A 23396-nucleotide genomic window follows, 5' to 3' on the forward strand; every position below is an offset into this window, starting at 1 on the left:
AAGCAACTCAAATTCTGCCGGATCGTGGATCCGAACCCACGTGTCAGGAGACGATACGCAGCAAGAACGTGTAACTGACAGGTGGTCCCGGGTCCCGCATCACCTACCACGTGCGGCCCTTTCTCAGCATCTTTCCGCCGTACTGCATTTTTAATTATTTTTCCTATCTCCAGTTTCCGCTCATTTTTAGCCATTTATTATTCTTTCAACGATCTCGGCCGCCTCCTCTTCCCCTTCCCGTTCCCGTTCCGTTGCTGTTTGATCCTTCGCACTAGGTTGCTGCGACCTTCCGAATTCCAATTCGCGGCTGAGAGCTTCGATCCCGTGCGCTCATGGAGGAGCCCTCCGGCGGCGAAGACGCCGCCTCGCTGGCGCCGGGGCCGCGCCGGCAGGCCCATGGGGAGGGGAGGTCGCCGCGGCAGCCGGAGGCCTTCGAGGACGCAATGGAAGAGGCGGCGACAGCCTCCGCGTCGCCGGTGGCGTGCGGCGAGGGCGATGGCGAGACCGACGCGGAGGCTTCGCCGTCTTCGTCGACGTCAGTGTGGAGATCGCAGGGCGACGGGCCCGCGGGTGTAGGGGAAGCGGAAACGTACGAATCGCCGTTGGCTTCATCATCGGGGCGTGCGGCGATGGAGGGTGGTGAGTCTACGTCGGTTTCTGAATCGCGAGAGGAGCCGGGGAGGGTGAGTACGGTAAGCGCCCCGTCTCCCTCGGAACCACCCGCGAGAGGAGCGGAGGAGCATGAGAGCCCGATGGCCATGCCGGGGGCAGGATCGCCGTTGAGGGAGGAGACGGAGTCGAGTGTGCACTCGGCGCCATCGTCCCCGGCACGCTCAGCGACGTCGACGTCGTCTTCCCCGTTGTTGCAGATCAAGCAGCAGGTCCGGCATGTGCGAACCAGCAGCTTCCAGCGGTTCAGGCAGCAGATGCAGCGGGCTTGGAAGTGGGGGCCAATTGGAGGCGGAGGAGGTGGAGAGAGGAGCCCGAGGGAGCAGTTGCTGCGGACGACTATGAACATTGAAGCCATGACGAATCAGAAGCGGCAGTGGTATCAAATCCACTCCAAGGCGCAGGTACAGAGCTCACCTTTTTGCACAATAGTAGGGATGATAAATGTGCATTTCTGTGCCAACTTTTGCTTAGCGGGATGACTCAATACTAATTTTAAAACTAAAAGTATGAATTAGAGCAAATAGGTTAAGAGTTTTAGCTTCACCTTGAAATTGGCAGGTTTTAGCAATCACTTAAAAAATACATATATGGATGTAGTTCTTATTGCTGCCATTTCATAGTTACTAACTGTTTAGCTTCCTTTGCTGACAGAATTTGCATAACATTGTTTTAGCTTCCAATGCTCATCATTCAACTCCTATTGCAGTGTTTTGATATGTATGTAATACCAAGTTTCCCTTGTCAATAAGCTATTTCTCCCATCTCTTGCAGGACCAGTGCCAATATAAGGAACCAGCATCTCTCTTTGAACATTTTTTTGTAGTTGGTCTCCACTCTTATGCAAATGTTGGAGTAATTGAGGATGCTTTTGCAAAAAAGAAAGCATGGGAATCTAATGTATCACGTTCAGACATTGTAGATCTTAGAAAAATCGAGTATCATGGACCTATACCATCTATGGAACCCCAGGTATGCTGCTTTGATCTTGAGATGTAAATCTCTCTTCCAGTTTTAGATGCAGTGGTGTTATCTACGTTTTACTGTAGTACAAAACTTAACTTAAATTGCACTTGCCTTTAGATGCCACTGGCTAGATAACTTTAGGTAGTTTCCATAATGATAGGTGCTTTGATTTTGTAGCAAGGTAGCTGAGAATTGTGACAATTTTATTTATTTATTTAAACGATCGAATCCATAAGTGTAATAGCACATCACAAAAACATTTACATACAATTTTTCCCCGATGTTCAGGTGCTAATTACTAATATGAAATACAACATATATTCATGATGCATGCAAATTTGCTCATCTGTGTACATGATTATATACAAATATTTTAGTTCATTAAGTAAAAAGGATGCATCATCACTAGTTCACAATACTTAGTATACATTGTTGATTCCCTTTCTGTTGTATGGCAACACTTATAGAGCTCCCGTACTATCTGCAGTATTGTAAAACCTATAGGCATACTATACTGCTTCTTTGAAGAAATTAAAAAAAAACTCAACCAAGGGGGGAGACTCCCCCCAGGCTTTGTTCTAAGAAGGCGCTGTGCTTCGAACCCGGGACTGGCAGGAGTTCAACAACTCCTTTTCTGTAATAGATGCCGCTTGTGTTCAGATTCTCTTTTTGGATGGGAGGGAGGGATTCAACAGCTGGTTCTACTCAATTCAATCGTGCAGAAAAACTCACCTATGGTGCTTTTATTGAACCTTCATGCTTAGGCTTTTTTTTAGGAGAAACCCGTGAAATAAGTATTGAGAACAAATTTCATAGTAACATCTGATTTTCTCCATTAGAAATTTAATTCTAGTTGTCAGTAAAGTTGGCATTTAGTACCTCCATCCGATCTCATGTTAAAGTCCTTGTGCCCTAGTATTTATTTTCCATCTGGTGAAACCTTATTTGGACTCTAGGGCCTTGGCCTCTAGACTGATTTGCTTGTTTTGTTAAATGACATTTAGAACAAACTTGCTTATTACCCTTACATAGACTTACAAATTATAATGTTCTGTCCAATATAAGGCTGATAAGAGGAGCCAAGAGCCGCATGCTGTTAACATTGGATATTATTTTTGAACTTAGTGATCTTTGTGATGGTAGCGACCATTATTACTCTATCTTGTATATTCCTTTCTTACTCTTCTTTCTTTGATAAAAACTGATCCAATTTTAACTCGCTTGCAGATTCTTTTCAAGTATCCACCTGGAAAGAGAGCGGAAGTCAGGGAAACTGATTTACCCTCTTTCTGTTTTCCTGAAGGTGTAAAGGTTAGTTACATAAACTTCTTGGGTGAATTGGTGTATGAATAGTTTTCCAACTCATTTTTATGTGCCATGATATGTGTTTGTTGAGCTAATCTGAAGATGTTGTTGCTTCACTTTTTAGTGGAATTGTCTTTTAATGTTCTGCCTGATAAGTTCTCACAGTGTGTTAGAACTTTGTAAAATGGCCAACTTAGTTAAGGGTAATGTGATGTGCCAGCATGTTGTAGTTCTTTTCACAGAATTTGAGTAATGTATTACTAAGTTCAGTAGTTGTTACTAGTACTTCAATCACAATTTTTTTACAGCAGAGCTTATCCATTATCCCTCGACTTTGCACATGATTTCTAGACTAGGGTGCTATTTTTGTATATATAGAAAAAAGGGACTAGACACTCTCTCTCCTCACTTCATGATAATATTGATGGCAGTTAGTGTTCTGTTACCATGTTACCTTCTTTCATGGATGTTTTTTTTCCATGTATTAAGTAGCTTCAAGAATGACACCAACCAACCCTCTTACTGAGTTTGTCCCCCCGGTCCATTCTTTACTTAATTTTATACTATTTGCTAGTTCTTTCCTTTTTATTCTGTTATGATATGTTCCACAGCAAATTTTGTGATTCTTCTATAATTCAAAATTTTAGGCTCGTTTAATAGAGAGGACTCCATCCATGAGTGACCTGAATGAAGTGATATTTGGGCAGGTGAGAATTAATTGTAGCAGGATTCAGAAAACATCCTGGAGTCCTGGTTATTGGTGGTTGTCTGTTTTACTGGGCACCAATGGTATTTAATAATCCTATTTAGGCTTTAGGCTTGTGGTGAGGTAGTGACTAATGACATATTTAGTAATTCTACCTAACTTTTACATTTTTCCCTGCAAACAAAAATATACTTCACAGCATTCATTTGGCAAAATATGTGTAGAAAAATAGCATATGCTGTTCAAAGAATAATCTAACAGCTAGAGTATATCCCTTGGAATTTAATGCGCCTGTGGAAAACTACCATTCCTGAATTTTATCATGGAATGGGTTATGGGTATACATCTTCTGCCACATTGCACATGAGATTACAGCTTGAGTGTGTCAAGTTTCATACTTACTGGCAGCTACTATGTCCATTGTTTGAGTACATTTCATAAACCTACCAATATTTTGGGCTTATAGTCACAGAGCTACAGCATTTTGTTCCCTTTTCACAAAACCACCACTATTTTGAGGTAGCTTCTCACAGAACTACAACTTTGTGACTTCATGACTAGCTAGGCCTACATGTCAGGGACAAATTCATGACTGGGCTTGGCCCAAATATTAACTTCCACGAATGTGTTGCTGACATGTGGGCCCAACTACTCATGGGTCGCGAATATTCATCAAGATGTAGTTCTCTGATAAGCCAGCCCAAATGTTGGTGGGTCTATGGAAGTGCACAAAATGTGGTAGGTTGTGACTATTATCCTGAAATAGCAGTAGGTTTGAAGTATTTCAACTTGCTAACTTGTACAACTATTTTACATAGGAACATTTGTCTCGAGATGATCTGTCTTTTATCTTCTCCCTTAAGGTTTGTTTATCTCTTCCTTTTTATAATGCTTGTATGTTAGTACAAGTATCCAGATTATTTCAGTTACTACGTACTGATATTGCATTTTCCAACAGGCTTGTGAGTCTTATTACAACTCTGTTTTTGGTGGTTTTTTTATGAACCAGGTATCAGACAATGCACCACTATATGGTGTCTGTCTGCATGTCCAGGAAATAGTTCAAAAGGCACCAGGTATACTAGGAGCGGTCTCACCCCTAAACCCCACTTCCTATAAGCCAAGTCGTTTCTTGGTTTCTGCACCACGTTGTTACTGTTTACTCACAAAGGTTCCCTTTTTTGAGCTACACTATGAGATGTTAAACAGGTTTGTTTTCAGATCTAACATATATTTGATATATTTGATCTGAGATTTCTTCAGTTCAGTTCTAAGGATATGTTGGTGTGTCTATTCTATGAACAGCATAATTGCACAGGAGAGGCTTGACAGGATAACACAGTTTGCTAGTGAAGTTGCTCTAGCTGAGCCAGTTCCTCGTTCTGTGAAAGAACAAGATGGAGTAAAAGGGGATTTTGATTCCTCAAATGGGATTCCATACATTGACTGGACAGAATATGCTGTACCTGTCAATAGCATATCAGGTCTCATTTCTTCAACTGGTGTTTCATCAGAAAGGGAGGTGTCTTCATATTTGTTCAGGAGCTGGGGGGCTAATTCTCCGGAAAGTATATCTGCTAGTGAGATTTCTGATTCTAGTTATGTAAGAGAAGTTGATAAGGAGGGAAGGCATAGTTTCCAGCAATATGAAGAGTGTCTATCGGAGAACTTGGAATCCCGTTCTGATAGCTTTGGGAGAGCAAGTTACATATATGATAATGGGCATACTTCCCCAGATCTTCTGTCCATGCACTCTCCTATCTCTAGAAGATTAGAGCGTGCACAAAGCATGGAGTCTTTTTTAGACAGGTAAACCTGAAAAATAAAGATTCCTGCTATTGTGAAGTGCAATTTGACATTAGCCATCTCTGCTAGGAATTATGTGAAATCATTATATCTTTTAGTTCTCTGAAATCATTACCGATATGTTGGGATACATTTTTTTTTAAAAAAAACTTTTTGGGATACATATTGTTGTGATCTGTGAACATATTGTATGACAGTTCAGTCAAAGGTGTTGGGTCAGACGAAGAAGATGAAGTGAATGTGAAACATGAAATGATTGTTGATGATGAAAAAGTTATAGGATGGGCTAAGGTTTGTCTTACATATTCAAGTTTCACAAATATCACCAGATGGCTCTGATTCTTATTGATCTTGATCATAGACATACTGTGTTATTTAGGCACACAATAATGAGCCTCTACAAATTGTTTGTGGTTACCATGCTCTTCCTGTGCCACCTCGTGGTGGTGAACTTGTATTTCGTCCCCTTGATCATCTTCAACCTGTGAAATACTCCCGGCCTGGATTATCCTTGTTGGGTTTTGGGGAGACAATTTTGGACAATGGTTTTACTTCGGCAGAAATAAATAAGGTAGATGCTTGGCTATCTCAACTATATTCTGTAGTATTGTTCCCCTACTTCCCTAATTGTAAAATTTGATTGTAGGTCAATGCACGTATGGCGGCTGCAGAAGAAGCTCTTGCGTTATCGATATGGACTACAGCTACAGTTTGTCGTGCTTTATCTCTGGAAAGTGTATGTTGTATTACTCCCATTTTTCAGTTATTATGGAAGGCCTTAATGCTATATATCATGTTAAAACAAATATTAAGCTACAAAGACGAAAAGAAATCCTGCAAAGGGTTCGCAAAACATAACAAAATGGAAGCAGCCCAATAGCTCATTGATTCAGCACCAAATTGAAAATACTAAAAGCTCAGCCTTATACAACTCAAATAATAGTCGTGACCAAGAAATTCTTATAGTTAACCACTTTGGCATACAAAGATTCAGATTTAAGTAATTCTTCGTTTGGAAACAATTTTTAAAATATACTCCTGAACTCAGGAGTTCTTATATGGGCAGAAATTTTGGTCTTCAATTTAGGACCTTTGATGCTTTAGCATACACTTAGAGGAAGAAATGACAGATCTTCTGAAAAAATCCTTCTCTATTGGGAGGCCTGCACCGAATGCACATTATACTATCTTTTTTTTTTGTTTCTGCATAAATTTATTATTTTCTCCTGAAGGTGCTAGGGTTATTTGCTGGAGTTCTGCTGGAGAAGCAAATTGTGGTAATATGCCCAAATCTGGTATGGTTTTATCTGAGCATTGTAACAATGTACTTTAGTTTCATGCTATCCTTCTTCCCACTGATTGTAGCACTTCTCAAATGCTTAACTGCAGGGTGTCTTGTCAGCAATTGTCTTATCAATTATACCAATGATAAGGCCATTCCAGTGGCAAAGTTTGTTGCTTCCTGTAAGTTTACTATTTCTTGTAAGATTTAGGTTCCTATCTAGCAACCTCGGAAGAACTAGGTGGATGGCTTTATTAAGAAGAAATAGGCATCCAAATGCGCCTCGATGAGAATTTGAACTTTGGTGGTCTGGGTGTACATCCACACCTCTTATATCCATGTATTTTGATGGATTCACACTGCTCATATTTATCATATCATATCATTTGCCATAAGCATAAAATGGTGTGTCTTTATGTGACTATAAGTAATTGCATAAACGAGCAAGTATTATATTTCCCTTGATCTAATTTTTAAGAGTTGTCTATGTATTTATTATTATCTTTGTATTTCTACCAATTTGTAGACCAAGCTCTTTTTTAAATTTAGCATAGACTACTGCCATGAGCAAGGGGCTTTCTTGAGTTGCTCAATAGATGTGTTCTTTCTTTGCTTTAAATTTTTTGATGGGTGGGCCTGGCATAGTGTTAGGGTCTATGCACTTGTGTCCTGGAGGTCCTGGGTTCGAATTAGCCTCCTTGCAAAATAAGACGGTCAGGCTGCCTAGAAACTCCTTTCCCCAGAACCCACCTTATGTGAGCTCTCAGCACACCCATTATGACAACTTATAGCATAACACAATGTCTCACAGATGGTCTTTCGAAGTAATGGAATTGCGAATTGTGAAACATTCTTTAGTTTTTTAGCTCATTTGGATGTCTATTGGTTTTCAGGTTCTACCAGGGAAATTGATTGATTTTCTTGATGCACCTGTGCCTTTCATTGTAAGCTTCTTTGCCCTTGAAGCTCATTTGTTTGAATGTTAATCTTTAGCTAATTTATAGTGACTATATTTGCCAAATGTTAGTAATACTCAATGATAGCTGAACTGTGAATGATAATCCAGTTTCTTCTATAGGCTGGTGTACAACATAAACCCCCTGATATCAAGATGAAAGGATCTACTCTTGTCAGAATCAATGTACAGAAAGATCAGGCAAGTATTACATGCTGTTGGCTGATAGTGAAAAAACATCTTGAGAAGGAACGTCTGAACTTAATTTTGTTGAAGCAAAATATTGTTTTTCTCTATGCTTGTGGATTGTGTTATGTAGTATTGTTGGTATGCAAATGTGTGTGAAGTTGTGAACCAAAAGTAAAATTGAGTGAACGTGATTAGAAGTAGTGGTGGATGTCACTCACTAGTGTCTCTTACTTCAGCCAATCATGAATCCATTGGTGTGAGATTATGTGATGTTATTGTCTGAAATGATTCAAGCTAAATGTTATTTGTATTAAAATACGCAGGTCAAAGCATGTCCGTTGCCTCAACTTCCACGTTACAAGGAGCTTGTTTCTGATCTCAGTCCAATTCATTCTAGACTATCCTGTGAGAATGCTTTGGCTAAGAGACATGCCATCTATAAATGCAATGAAGTTCAGGTGCTAATTTTATTGATCGTGTGGATTTATTGTTTTTTATAACCAGTCGTTTTTCCTTGAGAAGAAAGTTATATTGGCACTTGATCATTTAAACTTCTCTTAATTGTCCTAGTTAGTTTTTGAATGATAAACATGGAATATTGATATTCTTGCAGGCTGAAGCAGCTTGGCAGTTCTTAAATGTGATGAGGTCCTACTTGGAATCATTTTGCTCTGACTTGCGCTTTCATACCATAACAAATGTACAGTCCAACAATGACAGGGTTAGCAATACAAACAATATTCTCTACAATTGACAATGCTGCTGCTTATTACTCCACTTATCAGGAATATCATAAAATCCATTGAGTAATGTTCCTCTTCTGTATGATCAGGTTTCTTTGCTTCTGAAAGACAGTTTCATTGATTCTTTCCCCTCAAAGGATCGCCCATTTGTAAAGGTACTTATCTAACTGTTTTACATAGCAGCTTCCTATGTTCATTTTCTGTAAAAAAAAATGGTTGATGAAAGTAGCAAACAGTAAACTGATAATTTGGAGTATGCCGACTTCCAGTCTGCGCGAGATGCTAAGTATCAATTATCAAAACATAAGGAAATCTTCATTAATCAGAATTTTCTTGATGAAACTCCTATGTATCTATGACACTATGCATGTATTACACTATTACACTATGCATGTATGATGTATAGAAATGGAGCTGGCTTCCTTTTTTTTATGCTGTTGTTTGTCACTGTTGTATCTGCATATCCTCATAGTTTTTGACACTGTGCAGCTCTTTGTGGAGACGCAGATGTTCTCTGTTCTATCAGATTCTCGACTGTACAGTTTCGAAAATGAACGGACGTAAAGGCATTATTCCATCTGGAGATCAAACACAGTGATTCTTCCTGTTCTGGACACAGTGGCTGCTTCCTGGCACTATTTTTACGTGTCATTTCCAATGTTCTGAGATGGGAAGATCAAAACAAGGCGCATTGGTGGAGTGTGGATGGTGTCGATTTTGCTGATTTCACAGCATTTAAGAAGTTTTCTTAAAAATGACCAGGCATGTCTGTGTTGTAAGAATGCTTTGGACTGCCAGGATATAGGAAATAGACAGCCCTGTCTTCTAAAGGGGATGAGGTACATACGCGTGTGGAAGAAAAAGAAACAGATTTTTTTTCTGTAATACTAGTGAATGCATATAGTGAAATGAAGAATCATGTATATAAGATGAGCTTATTCATTGTAGGTCCCTGATTCAATTCTGTAAATTATGGTTTCAGTTACTGGTGCATAAGAACGAGGATAGGTTTTGATGGGGTATGCGATTTGCAGCTAGTGTGACATCTAAGGCCATAGGTTGAAAGCACTTGGAAGTTCTCTTCTTAATATATTGATGCGCAGCTCTCCTGCACGTTCGACGAAAAAAAGCACTTGAAAGTGTTGGTGTTTTATTTACTACTTTGTTGGTATTCAAGGCATTCAATTAAAAAGGTTGTTCGAACTAATATATGACTATTTCTCATGTTTGCATTCATCATGTGTACATTTTTTTTGAACAATATCGGGGGGGGGGGGGGGATCCCCACCTACACAAATTTCATTGCTCGAGAGGTTTGGAGTACAAGTACAACAGCGTAGATCCGGCATACCAGACCAGAGATTACAACGTCCTCAACCAAGGTGGGGAGGGGAATTAACAAGAGAGAAGAAAGGCGCGCCATCTATCAAAGTCTATACAGAGTTTCTTATAACGACTACTCCAGAAGTCCATATCCTTGATTGTGCGACGCCGAAGAACGTCGGTTGGGAGGGAGGTTGCTCTGTCAAAGATTAGTGCATTGCGGGCCTTCCAAATTTGCCAAAGCACAAGAAGCATCACATCAGCCTGAACTGAATGCGGAAGCTGGAGCTCACACCCAAGAAGCCATGGTTGCTGGTGCATGCCGTCCCCAACAGCGATCCCAAGGAGGCCCCAGACCGCGCGTGCACACGGGCAGCTGACGAAGATATGCTCGGACGTTTCCAGGGTACCCGGACAGCACTCACAACTCGATTCCTCCTGTTTACAAATATTCCGGCGTAGCATGTTCGCACGGGTATTCAGACGGTCGCAATGGAGAAGCCATCCGAAGAAGCGAATCTTGGAGGGGAGTTTTGTGTCCCAAAACCGGATGGCGTCAGGATCAGGAGCGTCATCAGTGTGGGTAGCTCGGTAAGCAGAGCTGGAGTCAAAACACTCGCTGGGCCAGAGTGTAAGGAAGCGAGAATCAGGTTCATCCTTTAGAGTTAGGTGTAGGAGACAGTTTTGAAGGAGAAGCTTGTCCTGGGCCGCAGCTTGGGTTAAACGTGGGCGGAGAACATCATCAAGAGAATGATTTAAAGCGTCTCGTACTGAGCGTGCATCCTGGATGCAGTGACAGTAGAGCAGCAGGGAAGGTTTCAGCAAGCGGGACGGCGAGGACCATTTGTCATGCCAGAAGGAAGTGTGCCGGCCATCCCCAACACTCACAGATGTGAGTTCCCGGTAAAGAGGCAATTCATGCGCCAGGAGCTTTGCCAAATAAGATGAATCCAGGTTCGCCTCGTCAAAGATGGAAGAATGAGAATTGAACCAATTTTTCCAAGGGAGGGGGGGGGCAGGATCATGAAGCTTGTGAACGAATTTGATAAGAAGACAGTGATTCTGATCTGCCAAATTCTTGATACCAAGCCCTCCACATTCTTTGCTGCAGCAGACTTCGTCCCAAGCAAGGAGACAGTTGGACCCATGGCATTTATCCTCACCAGTCCAAAGAAAAGCACGTCGCCGTGCATCCAGAGCCTCAATGACAGTTTTAGGAAGAAGAATAGAGGACATGAAGTAAACTGGCAAGCTTCCAAGGACAGCATTTACAAGCACAATTCTCCCCCCATAACTGAGAAGGCGAGCTTTCCAACCAGCCAAGTATTTATCGAAGGAGGTGACAAGCAGCTGGAAATCAGCAACCCGCAGTTTGAAAGGAGAAAGGGGGAGTCCGAGGTAGGTTTGGGGGAAGGATGCTCTGGGACAACTCAGGGCAGTCGCCATGGCCGTGGCCACATTGTCATCTACATTCATCGGGACAAAGGTGGATTTATGGAAGTTTATGTAGAGACCCGTAGCAGTGGAAAAGGAATCAAGAATGTGTTTTAGGGCATGCATAGAAGGAACATCTCCTCGCGTAAGAATGAGGGTATCATCAGCATATTGAAGGACGGGACAGGGTAGGGTTGGATCAATGGGGTCTTGGCCAAGAGAGGAGGCCCTACGGATCAACCGTTGCAACACATCCGCAACGATAATGAAAAGGTACGGAGAGAGGGGATCCCCCTGCCGTAAGCCGCGTTTGCAGTTGATCCAGCGCCCAGGCACACCATTTAGCATGACCGCAGTTTTGCCAGAAGAGAGGATGCGGGCGACCCAACCACGCCATTTTTTATCGAACCCCTTAGCTGCAAGGATGCGATCAAGGCTATTCCAGCAGACCGAGTCAAAAGCTTTACGAAAGTTAAGCTTGAGAACAGCAGTGGGAACTTTCCTTTTGTGGCAGCAACTTAAGAGGTCAGCAGCATAAATATAATTTTCAGCAATATTGAGCCCATGGATAAACCCAGTTTGGTCAGGATCAACAATGACAGGGATGATCGGTTTAAGCCGATTTACCATAGCTTTGGAGAAGAGTTTCATGGGGCAGTTTTGCAAGGAAATCGGCCGAAAAGCGTCAGGGGAACGGGCACCATCCTTCTTGAGGAGGAGAACCAAATGCGCTCTGTTGAGCCCATCCAGCAGCAAGGATCCCGCGTGAAATTCAGCAAAAAGATCAAGGATGTCCGGCTTGATAGAAGACCAAAAATTCTTATAAAAGGAGGGGCCAAACCCGTCCGGGCCAGGACTTGCATTCATGTCCATGGAGAAGAGCGCTTGCGAGATCTCTTCCTCGGAGAATGGCACCGAGAGGTCGAATGGTGCAACGTCCAAATGAGGGTAAATATCGAATAGAGAGAAGCTCCAGGAAGTGTCATGCTCGGAGCCAAGGAGGGAGACATAAAAGTTCCGGAGGATTTCACTTTTCGCATCATGAGTAGAAAAGACAGTGCCTTCATGTTCCAGGAAAGGGATCGAGTTCTTGCGTCTCCTCCCGGAAGCAGCAGCATGAAAAAAACGGGAATTCCCATCCCATTCCACCGCAATTTTCAGGTTGAAGCGCTGGCGCCAAAAGGAGAGTTTTTCAGAGTTAATATCCTGGAGACCTTGACATGCCAAGAGACGGAGGGCGTGCTCCTCAACAGAAAGAGGACGACATTCCTCAAGGAGATCCAGGGCGTCAACAAGCAGTTTGATGTCTGTTTCCCGCTGGGCAATAGGAAGGATCCGTCTGGACCAAGAACGGCAGGCACGGCGGCAGTGTTTGAGCTTCATGGTCAAGCGTTTCTCAGCAGAACCCGCCATAAGTTCAGCAAGAACCGAGCGAACCATCGTTTTGAAGGAGGAGTGATGCAGCCAAGCGTTCTCGAAACGGAAGCACATGCTTCTTGGAACTTTAGTCGAGGCTGTGGCGAGCAAAGGGACACGATCAGAGGCAAAACGGGTGAGAGAGGCAAGGGAGGTGTTAGGAAAAGAGTCTTCCCAGTGTACATTAACAAAGCATCTATCAAGGTGAACAAGGGTGGGATGGTCTCGTTTATTGCTCCAAGTGTAGGATCTGTCCAGCAGGGGAATTTCAATGAGCCCAAGAGTGTTTATAGTGTCGTTAAAGAGATGGGCTTCCGCAGCGTTGAAGGAAGAGTTGTTCTTGTCCTTGGGAGAACGAGTGAGATTGAAATCACCAATGACAATCCATGGGTGATCAATAGTAGTGGAGACAGACGCGAGTTCAGCAAGGAAAGTTGGTTTGTCAGCATGGCTCGTGGGCGCATAAACATTGGTGAGTGAGAAAAGGGAGCCATCCGAGGAAAAGGAGGTGGTTAAGGAGAAAGGGCAGTCGACAGAAGTGACAAGGGAGCAAACAGATGCATCCCAAGCAGAGAGGATGCCCCCAGCAGCACCGATGGCGTCGCGCACAGCATATGACGAGTACTTTGCGCGCGCCTTGGCGCGCCCTCGTGTTGTTTTTTATGAGGTAAGCGAAGTTTAATAGCTTTTGCGTGTAATAAGTGTGTGTATAAGAAATGGATGCTGCATTTGGTTGTCGCCGGCGACGTTGGCGTAGCACTTAATGACCAATTGGGACCTCTTCTGAAAGAAACGGCGGAAGCCAGAAAATAAGGAAGAAGAAAGAAGAGGTAAAAGGTTAGTCACTCGAGATGATATATTTAGTATTAGTTTGTAATCAGGTACGAAGAACAGGATCATTCCTAGAATATTGAAGGGTACGGAACAAAGATACGAACATAGGTCCAAAGAATAAAAATAGATGGGGGGAAGGATCGACCAAAACAAAACATTTGCGAAGAGGAGTTGGCGAAAAGTACTCTGGCAAGGAAATGTATCTAACAAAAATTGAAATGCAAAAGATAACAAATCTAGATGATGTTAGGTTACACGCACAACAATTCGATCTGTATCGCGCAAGACCATTGATCTATGGAAAAATTACCAGGAAGCAGATAAGGAATTCAGATTGAATGTTACGAATCTATTGTTGTAGGAATGTTAAATTTTAGTTAAAAGTTACCACCAATAAACATTTGCTGCTACTGCTATTGGTTGAAGAAACATACGGTATTTCAGAAGCAAGCATGATAGAGGTCACAACGTATAGGAGAAACATAAATAAAATGCAGGGAAACCTTATATTGATGGAATTTCTCTGAAACCTTATAATGATTAGATGAGGAACTTAATGCTACAGCGTGCACTGCCAGATTATTTTTTCAAGAGAAGTGGTCAATTGCTTAAGGCATGACATATATTGTACATCAAAGGATTAGGATAAGATGGTAGAAGCTCGAAATGTTCTGAATACACTACCACACACAATGAAACTTGAGAAAGAAGTGAACTCTAACAATACCTTCAGTGTTGATGGCCACAGCTACAATCTTACAAAGACATATTAGAAATTCATAGTTCTTGCTGTTCTTTGATTCTTCATGGCAAGGTTGTTTTATGCACTGATAAGTTGGTTCCCTACCTGACTGTCAAAATATGTCAGGTACTTAGTGTCCTGATAAATAAGATGCATGACGATATAGGTCATTGAAGTACTCCATCTGACCTTGAATTCATTGGAAAATAGTCTGCACAAAAAATGGCATCAAGGTATTTCACTTCCGTAATACTTCTTAAATGTTTATTCTAAATCAAATAGTCCAGTCAAGCGGGAATTGAAACTAAGGCACTAATGAGATGTTTTGTATTTCAAGCTTCGAGGTCAGTGAAAGGAATTTGTACATGGAACATAGCATAATTCAGAATAATGGATGTTTGGTTGGTGACAGCAAAATTCAATGCGAGACCAAATATCCAAGATAATGTACTCAATAGGAAGATATCTAAAACGAACTGCTCCAACACCATTGTTCTCATGGAACTGGTAGTGTAATGGTAAAAGTATGTGAATATCTAGTGCAGCATTTGGTGAATTAGAGTAAACATTTTGCAATAAACTACAACAATGATGTATGCAGAAAAGTGATAAAAAAAACTACATTAGGCTGAAAACGATGCCATGGTCACACCTTGATAAAATCCAAGGCATAAGTTTACATGCAACTAAGTTCAAAAGGTATACCTTCTTTGTACCAAACCCCTGTGTCTGTCTAGCTCAAAGAATGAGACAAGCTTTAGTAAGGTATGCCCACTAATAATATACCCTCAATGGAACTCGCAGTTTCCTCCCTGTCCAATTAATAGAAAGAATGTATTAACATTATATTTGAAACAGAGACATATAATTATAGCCCAATTCATTCATAGTTCCATCCAGGTTAAACGCAGATGATGGCCAAGAATAGCCTCAGGTGAGGTCCCTGATGTGGAGGAGTGAAAAACTAAACAATTTTATTTCTAGGCAAATATAAGTCCTTCACATAGAAGGCATGTGAAGGACCAGATGTGAGAAGCCTCCCAGATATTTCTCTGTCTCATCCCAAACCAAAATTGTGGAAATATTTATCGAGTAGCAGCCTAGCAGGATAATAATGTGCCAAATAGTAAACTTTCTTATGGAGGTGTTAATATATCCACTATATTACTGGACTCCATAACAATCAACAGATCTAGTATTATAATGTTTTATCAGTTGTTGGATTGGTTTAGGATAGGCTACTTTAGTAATTAGCATTTGGAGCACTTCTGTTGAAATTCAAGCAGGAAAGATTACACCTGGCAAGCTAAAACAATATGCTTCACATCTCAAAGATCTCTATTACATACATAATATTGCAGCAATTGGTTATAGAAACATGCAAAAAAATGGGCTACCTGAAACAAAAGAATTTCAAGACGGTTTAAGTAAACAACATAAACATGAGAAGCAGGAAGGCATGGTCCAAGGACACCTTTCCAATTAAGCAGCTTTCAACTTAAAGTCCACATAGATCCAAGGGCATGCCATGGTTCACACTCAGATACATGGGAATTATTAGGTGCATCTTTGACGTATGTTGGTCTATCCAAAAGGATGGTTGGACTTAAAAAATGGTAAACAGATCATCTTTTGATTTCATACACATTCATATATTTTTGTGAAATGTAAAATGAAAGGCTCACATGGTTTCTGAAGAAACAGAAGCAACCAAAAATCAGTGAAGCATGGTAGCCCTTAACTAATTGGAAGGCTTAATAGTTCTAGATAATCGTACGACATGCACTTCTAATTGTGTTTATATTACTGAATCAGACAGAACAATCCGTATTCTAAATCCTAGAAGTGACTATTATATCTTTTTGTGAGTCTGAGAAGTAAGAAGTGAACCTGTAAGAGGCAGCTATCTTCCTCAGAGGTATGTACGCATAAACCCACAACAGAATTGGCATGTTCCAGACGACGCCTGCCCAAACGTGCAGAGGTGGGCTGGTATGGGCAGAGCACATGATAGTAGGATATTACTCAGACAATCTGCCATGAAAATCAAAAGAACGCGATACATGGGAGGGGGAGGGAAGGCAAGGCTAGAGGCGCACAAGGAGAGTAGCAACTGCTACCTGGAACAACACGACCTCCAGCCGTCCAGCGGCTTAGTCTCTGCCGGAGTGGGCACCTGCTCGTTGCCGGCGTCGCTAGCAATGAAGCCGGCTGCAGAAGCGCCGAAGAGCTCAGCCGCGGACCGATCGTGTCGCATTGGGAGCACGGGGGAGGACCACAATCGAGTGAGGAAGAGGAGTGGAACCAGCGCAGCAGAGGACGTGGACCTCCGCGCAGACTCCGAAGCGGCTGGCACGGTGGCCGCTCTTCGCCTCCTGCTGCAGCTGCTCCTCGGACACGTCGCTCAGGGCCCCATTGGTGGATGGTGGCTGCCTCACCGTCGATTGGGCTTGGACGGATGGATTGGTCCATTTCCCCGTCGAGGCGCGGCACGGCGGTGATGGCCTCGGCGAGCCGGGCGGCACGACGCTGCAACGTTAGGGGCATGTCGCCGACCTGCAGGCTGCATCCCCATCTACACCTTCGTACTGCTGTCCTCCTCAGACCTCTCTCAGCCTTCCCCTTGACCTCTTTTCCCTTGCCATCGCCCCCATCCTCTATGACCTCCCACTTCTCCTTATCCCCCCATCGCCAGCGCCAGGTTGACCTCCCTGCGCTTCCCGACGGCGGGATCCGGCTTTGGCTCCGGGTTTGCTGCCGCCGCCTCGAGCTCCGACTCGAGAAGAGGAGAGGGGTCGGGGCGGCGCCGAGCATGGTACGGTGTATGAGCAAGCTGGGTAGCGGCTGCGGCGCTCAAGCGGGAAGGAACGGGGTTGTCCGTGTGTTGGTTGCCAGCGTGCCACCATGGATCGAGCAGAGGTTCAATGATGGCTGGAGCGACCTGGGACTCGGATTGGAGGAGTGGAGGCCAAATATGGAGCACCGAATGGTGGCTGGTCGGTAGAGATAGGAGAGAAGATGAGAAGGTTCGAGCCGCAAGATTTTTTTTACTCGAAAGGCACGTACGACAGTGAACTGCTGCCGTAAATTCAAGATCTAACGGTGAAAATTTTTTACGTGGGCAGCCGGACCGTTCGCCGAGCGGTGCGCAAATAATATATAAGAAATGAGAGGCGAGTAGGAAGAAAAGTTTTGAGTTTTTGGGTGGAGATCGTTTCGAGTTTTGTTTCCTGAATGGCAACAACGGTGGGACGGGAGGCGATCAACTCAGCAAGGACATCCTCGCAACGACAAGATTGGCCCAGGCCGCGCACATTCCAGGAGAGAAAGGAAATGGACTTTCCTAACATGGGACACAGGCGAACACCAAGTAACGGAACAGACATAACATTGAGCACGGCACGAACATGAGAGTGTACAGGTTACACCGGCCACCTCTAAACCGGGACATCAACCACAAGGACACGCACAGACAAAGGAAACCGGAAAAGAAACAACGCCCCGAAAGACAGCTGGGGGGGAACACCAAGTCGAGCAGAACAAGAGCTCGCTTGGGCAACACAGAGATAACAGACCACATCACACAGGTGGGATCACCGCCTCGTCAACCTCGGAGAGGGTGGAGAGGCCACACGCGCGGCTCAGCAGGCGAAGCTTGCGGGAGGAGATCTTGGCCGGAGGGGGGCGCTCCAACACCCCAGAGGACTCCAGCGCAGCCTTCATGCGCGCAGAGGCACGCTGCAGGTCCAGCTTGGCGGCCTGGACACGCGCCGCCTTGGAGGTGGCGTCCTCATAGAAAGGAAGCTCCTTGGCTGCAAGACGACGGCTCCGGCGAATCTTGGAAGCGCTGTCGGCCGCACGCTTGCGACGGGCGCGACGGCGACGAACCTCCAGCTCGTGCTCCTCCTCAGCCAGCAGGTCGCTGAGCGAGGGCACGACAGAACGTGGGCAGGAACGAGCTCCAGCCAGTGCAGCCTCGTCCTCCTCAATCTCCACCACGCGAGCGACGCCCGCCGCGAAAGCAGGTGGAGGCGGGGGAGTGCGAAGGCGCGCCGGGGTCGGGAGGTCCCGGATGGTGATCGCGTGAACGCCAGTCAGGTTGGCGACGCCCACAAAACGAGAGACAGCAGCAAGGGCCCCTGCGGCAAAGGGCCAAAGGGGAACAGAAGGATAGAGCAGAGCGCCTAGTGCCTGTGACGCACTGGGGCGCGATGTACCAGCACTGCGACGAGGTGAGCCACGGAAAAGGCTGCGGCCCCTCCCCCAGACGTGAGGAGGAGACCGCACATCATCCGGGGAGGAGTCGCCGTCCGCCGAGTCCGGGCCCCGAGGAGGGGGAGGAGCGGAGCCACGGAAGACATGTTCTTCCGGGGGAGGAGTCCCCGGAGTGTGCTCCCATGCACCAGTGACCCTCAGCAGAGCAACTCCAGCGAGGCCGTCGTCGTTCTTGTTGCGGACGAGAAGGCGGGCAGGGATCTCCTTCCCACTGTCCACCAGCAGAAGGAGGCGAACAGAGGAGAAGTCCCCCATGAGGCAAGCCCGGTCGATGCAGCAGACATTCCCGATCACGTCGAAGGCAGTGCGAATGCCTTCAGCGTTCTGGTGCTCGGGGGGGGACTTGACGGCAGCGATCTCCACCAGGAACTAGCGCTCCTAATGGGTTGGAACCCACACCATATACAATCCCATCTAAAATTAACATATTTAGATACCCAACCCCACCCAACCCAATTAGTTAATTTCTCAACTCTAACCAACCCGTCCCATTATAAGCGGGTAACCCATAAAAACCCATGTGTTCTATTATGCAGAAGAATTTAGTGGTTCTACACTTAATGTGGGGACCACATATATGTCTAGCCACACTACTTTGCACAGAGTATCTGTCAGTTATATTGACTCATCTCTAAAAATTTCAGTCAATTTCGATAAAATTTTATAGTGTGAACGCGAGGTTTTAATTCCAGGATCCGGCTCTTGATGTGGAGCCCACGTATAGTTCTAGCCACGCTATTTTGCACAGAGTAGCTGCCAGTCGTACTGAGTCATCTCCAATAAATTTCAGTCAATTTCGATAAAATTTTATAGTGTGAACGCGAGATTTTAATTCTAGGGTCCGGCTCTTGATGTGGAGCCCACGTGTAGTTCTAGCCACGCTGCTTTGCACAGAGTAGCTGCCAGTCGTACTGAGTCATCTCCAACAAATTTCAGTCAATTTCGATAAAATTTTATAGTGTGAACGCGAGGTTTTAATTCTAGGGTCCGGCTCTTGATGTGGAGCCCACGTGTAGTTCTAGCCACGCTGCTTTGCACAGAGTAGCTGCCAGTCGTACTGAGTCATCTCCAATAAATTTCAGTCAATTTCGATAAAATTTTATAGTGTGAACGCGAGGTTTTAATTCCAGGGTCCGGCTCTTCATGTGGGGCCCACAGTTAGTTCTAGCCACACTGCTTTGCACAAAATAGCTGCCAGTCGTACTGAGTCATCTCCAACAAAATTCAGTCTATTTCGAAAAAATTTTCTGATATAAACACATTGTTTTAATTTCAGACTCCAACTCTCACGTGGGAGCCACATTTATATATAGTTATACTATTTTGTAAAAAGTATCCATTTCAACCCATCCCAACCCGCCCCAACCCGCATTTATATAGAACCCGTCCCGACCCATCCCATTAACTAATACAACCCATTTTAAATCATCCAAACACACTCCATTTCAAAACACACCCCATAAAACCCATTTCAACCCAACCCATTAGCAGGCCTACCAGGAACTTGTAGTGGCAGTTCATCATGTGTATATGAGGAATGAGGTGGCGATGGATCAGTCCATTCCATCTCCCAAACCAAATGAGGATCTGAGATGACTTCATGATCTTGATCATGCAAATGAGGATGCAGCCTGTTTCGGTTCGAAAAACTACTACTTTTAGAAAGGACTCGAACGAGAGCCAATGGCTAGCACAGCAAGCAAGGCAGAAGTTGCTTGAAATCTAGTATCATCTCCAGCAGCCGCGCAACGTCTCTGAAGTCTAATCTCTCAACCTTCTTTTTTTTTTGTTATTTTTGAAACGGTCTGTAGGAGATATGCCGAACTTCAATTGATACAAAGAAGAGAACTCATCACAACTGTGGCGTGACTGATCGTGACAACGCACACGGATCATCATCATTGAACTACAGCCTGGTGATCATTAAAAATCAATGTGGTGATATCATCTGGTATGATTCATTCTCATCCCCAACTAGCTAGAGAGCTTCACTACATGTGTTGGCTCCAAATCTTTGCAAGTTCTTGGAGTTAGAGACCATGTGAGGTCGTGCAAGCAAGGACGAACCGGGTACGAAATGGCAAGCAGGGACCCCAACGCCGAGAGCATGGTTCGGCGATGTTGCCCCAGGCAGCAACCTCGCTTTGTAACAAGAAAAAAGAAGAGAAAATATCCTTCCCCTAAAGGCCTGAAGCTTCGCTCTCTCTGATGCACGCAATGCGAGAAATCGGCCATGTCAATCAACGTGCCTGCGACAATGCCGCGTTGCACCTGCACTTGCGTGCATATAAATAGCCAGCCGGTACACATGCAACTGTGCTAAGCCGGCCACCAGCTCAGCGGCGTCGTGTCAGTGTGTCGCTACTACACTATCTAGCAAGCAAGCAATCGGCGGCCATGGATCGCCGCGTGAGCCTGGCCACCGAGAGCGTGCGCGTCCAGATCCCCGACCTGCTGCCGACGCTGTTCGAGCCGCAGAAGGCTGTGACTATGCCCCCGCACATCCGCGCCAGCGTCGTCGTCGACTACGACGGCGACGCGGCGCTGCCGCCGGAGCGGCGGCTCACCATGCTGGCGCTCCAGCTGGCGGTGTTGGAGAAGGCGGCCAGCCGGCTGGGCACGCTGGGCTTCATCTGGGCCACCGTGGTGCTGCTGGGCGGCTTCGCCGTCGCCCTGGGCCAGACCGACTTCTGGTGCATCACCACGCTGCTGCTGGTGGAGGGCGCCCGCATCCTGGGCCGCAGCCACGAGCTGGAGTGGCAGCACGAGGCCACGGGCCGCGCGCCCGTCCTGTCCTGGGGCGCGGGCCGCGCCTTCTGCTGGCTGCAGCTGCTGTCCGCGTCGGCCTGCGTCGCGCTCTCGCTCGTCCGCCTGGCGCACCAGCACTACGGCGGCAGCCCCGAGGCCCGCACCAACCGCCGCTCCGCGCTCGACATCTTCTACGGCCTCATGCTCGCCGAGGCGCTGCTCTTCCTCGTCGAGAAGGCGCTGTGGCAGTGGAGGCTGGGCCACGGCCGCTTGCTCCAGCGCGTCGCCGAGGAGTGCCACCTCGCCGCCACCGCAGGCGGCGAGGCCGCCGTCCGCCGCTTCTTCTACGACTCCTACTCGCGCTGCCTCAGCGGCAGCATCTTCGACGGCCTGCACATGGACCTCGTGTCCTACGCCGACGACCTGCTCGTCGCGGGCACGCACGACGAGCAGTGCCTCGGCGCCAGCGTCCTCGTCGCGCTCGTCGAGTCCGACCGCTTCGCCGACGCCACGCTCCGGAGGATCGGCACGTCCGCGCCCACCATCGAGCGCCTCATCGAGATGCTCAGCTGGAAGAACGCCTCGGAGAAGTACGTGCGCCGCTCCGCCGCCGCCGTCGTGTTCATGCTCACCGGGGGGAAGCTCAACGCGCTCCGCGTCACCGGCATCCCCGGCGCGATCGAGTCCGTGGCCTCCTTACTCTACGCCGACCTCGACGAGCTCAACCTGCTCGGGCTGTCCATCCTCAACAAGCTGGCGCGCGAGCACGACATCTGCGACAAGATCGGCAAGACCAGGGGCCTTCTCGACAAGATCATCTCCTACTCGAGCATAGCGAACGATGAGCAAGAGGCGGCCATGCGCCTCAAGGCGGTGAAGCAGTCGCTCCGCGTCGTGAAGAGGCTGGCGACCACGACGGGGACCACCGGAAAGCTGCTTCGGAGGGAGCTCTGCGACATTGTGTTCACGGTGAGCAACATCAGGGAGGTGCTGCAGCAGCGCCATGACAAGGACCTGTCGGAGCTGCGTCTGCTGGCGATCGAGATACTGACGAGCCTCGCCATGGACGACGAATCGAGGGAGATGATCGGCGAGACGGGGGGTGTGATCAGCGTGCTCCTGGCGATGTTCTTGCCGGCGGGGAAGGCCGTTGCGGCGCCCGACCGGCACAAGGACGCGGTCCGGGTGGAGGCCGGCGAGGCTCTAGCGATGCTGGCGCTCGACAGCCGGGCTAACTGCAGCGCCATCATCATCGCGTGCGGCTGCGGGGTGGGGCGGCTCATCGAGGCGCTGTGTGATCCCGTCATCACCATCGGCGCCGCAAGGATCCTGCGCAACCTGTGCACCTACGCCGGGGAAGAGTGGCAGCTTGCACTGAGAGGAGTCACCGCCGGCGCCATCAAGGTAATAAGCTAGCTGTGTGCGTGCGCTCTGCGCATTGCTTGCTTGGCCAACCATTTCATCTTTCCGGGTGACTCGCTTCACAGGTTCTGCGCAACATCATGGTGGAGAAGACGAAGCTCCTCAACATCTCCCTCGGCCTGGCGGCGCAGATGGTCCGGTTGATGCAGCCCGGGGAGCTCCGCGCGGGCCTCGCCACGGCGGGCGTCACGGACGAGGCGCTGGCGCGGACGCTGGTGCTGGTCCTGCGGGAGTACAGCCGCCCGTCCATGGTCGCGCCGCGCATCCGGCTGTACACGCTCGAGCTCGCCATCGCGCTGATGCGGTCGCCGGAGGGGCCGCGGTTCGCGGCGCACTTCGTGGAGCTAGGGATGGAGCGCGAGCTGAGGCGCGTCGCGGAGACCACCTCCGGCCTCGAGTGCTTCAACGTCTTCTCCGGCAGCGTCGGGCTCAGCCGCCGCGCCGTCGGCGTCCGCTCGCTCGTCGACTCCGCCAGGGAGCTCATGAGGCGGGGCTGACTGATGACACGTCACAGCTCACGTCTGCACTGAAAACTGCCGGTGTCTCACGCTCACATCCTCCATTTATATATATACATATTT

At 46.7% G+C, this 23396-nt stretch overlaps 1 protein-coding gene across 1 annotated transcript; it reads left to right on the forward strand.

Annotated features, from left to right (window-relative positions):
* Positions 1-186: 186 nt before the first annotated feature.
* LOC120647322 lies at positions 187-23312 on the forward strand. Its single transcript, XM_039924083.1, has 17 exons — positions 187-1115; positions 1444-1641; positions 2863-2946; positions 3588-3647; positions 4465-4509; positions 4656-4855; positions 4952-5455; positions 5650-5743; positions 6099-6188; positions 6685-6747; positions 6842-6916; positions 7628-7678; positions 8202-8336; positions 8492-8599; positions 8711-8776; positions 21529-22797; positions 22881-23312. The coding sequence occupies exons 1-17, from the start codon at positions 333-335 to the stop codon at positions 23310-23312; spliced, it is 4257 nt and encodes a 1418-aa protein (XP_039780017.1). The 5' UTR covers positions 187-332.
* Positions 23313-23396: the final 84 nt, after the last annotated feature.

The sequence above is a fragment of the Panicum virgatum genome, chromosome 9K (genome assembly GCF_016808335.1).
Source record: "Panicum virgatum strain AP13 chromosome 9K, P.virgatum_v5, whole genome shotgun sequence".
In the NCBI taxonomy this organism is placed as follows: Eukaryota; Viridiplantae; Streptophyta; class Magnoliopsida; order Poales; family Poaceae; genus Panicum; species Panicum virgatum.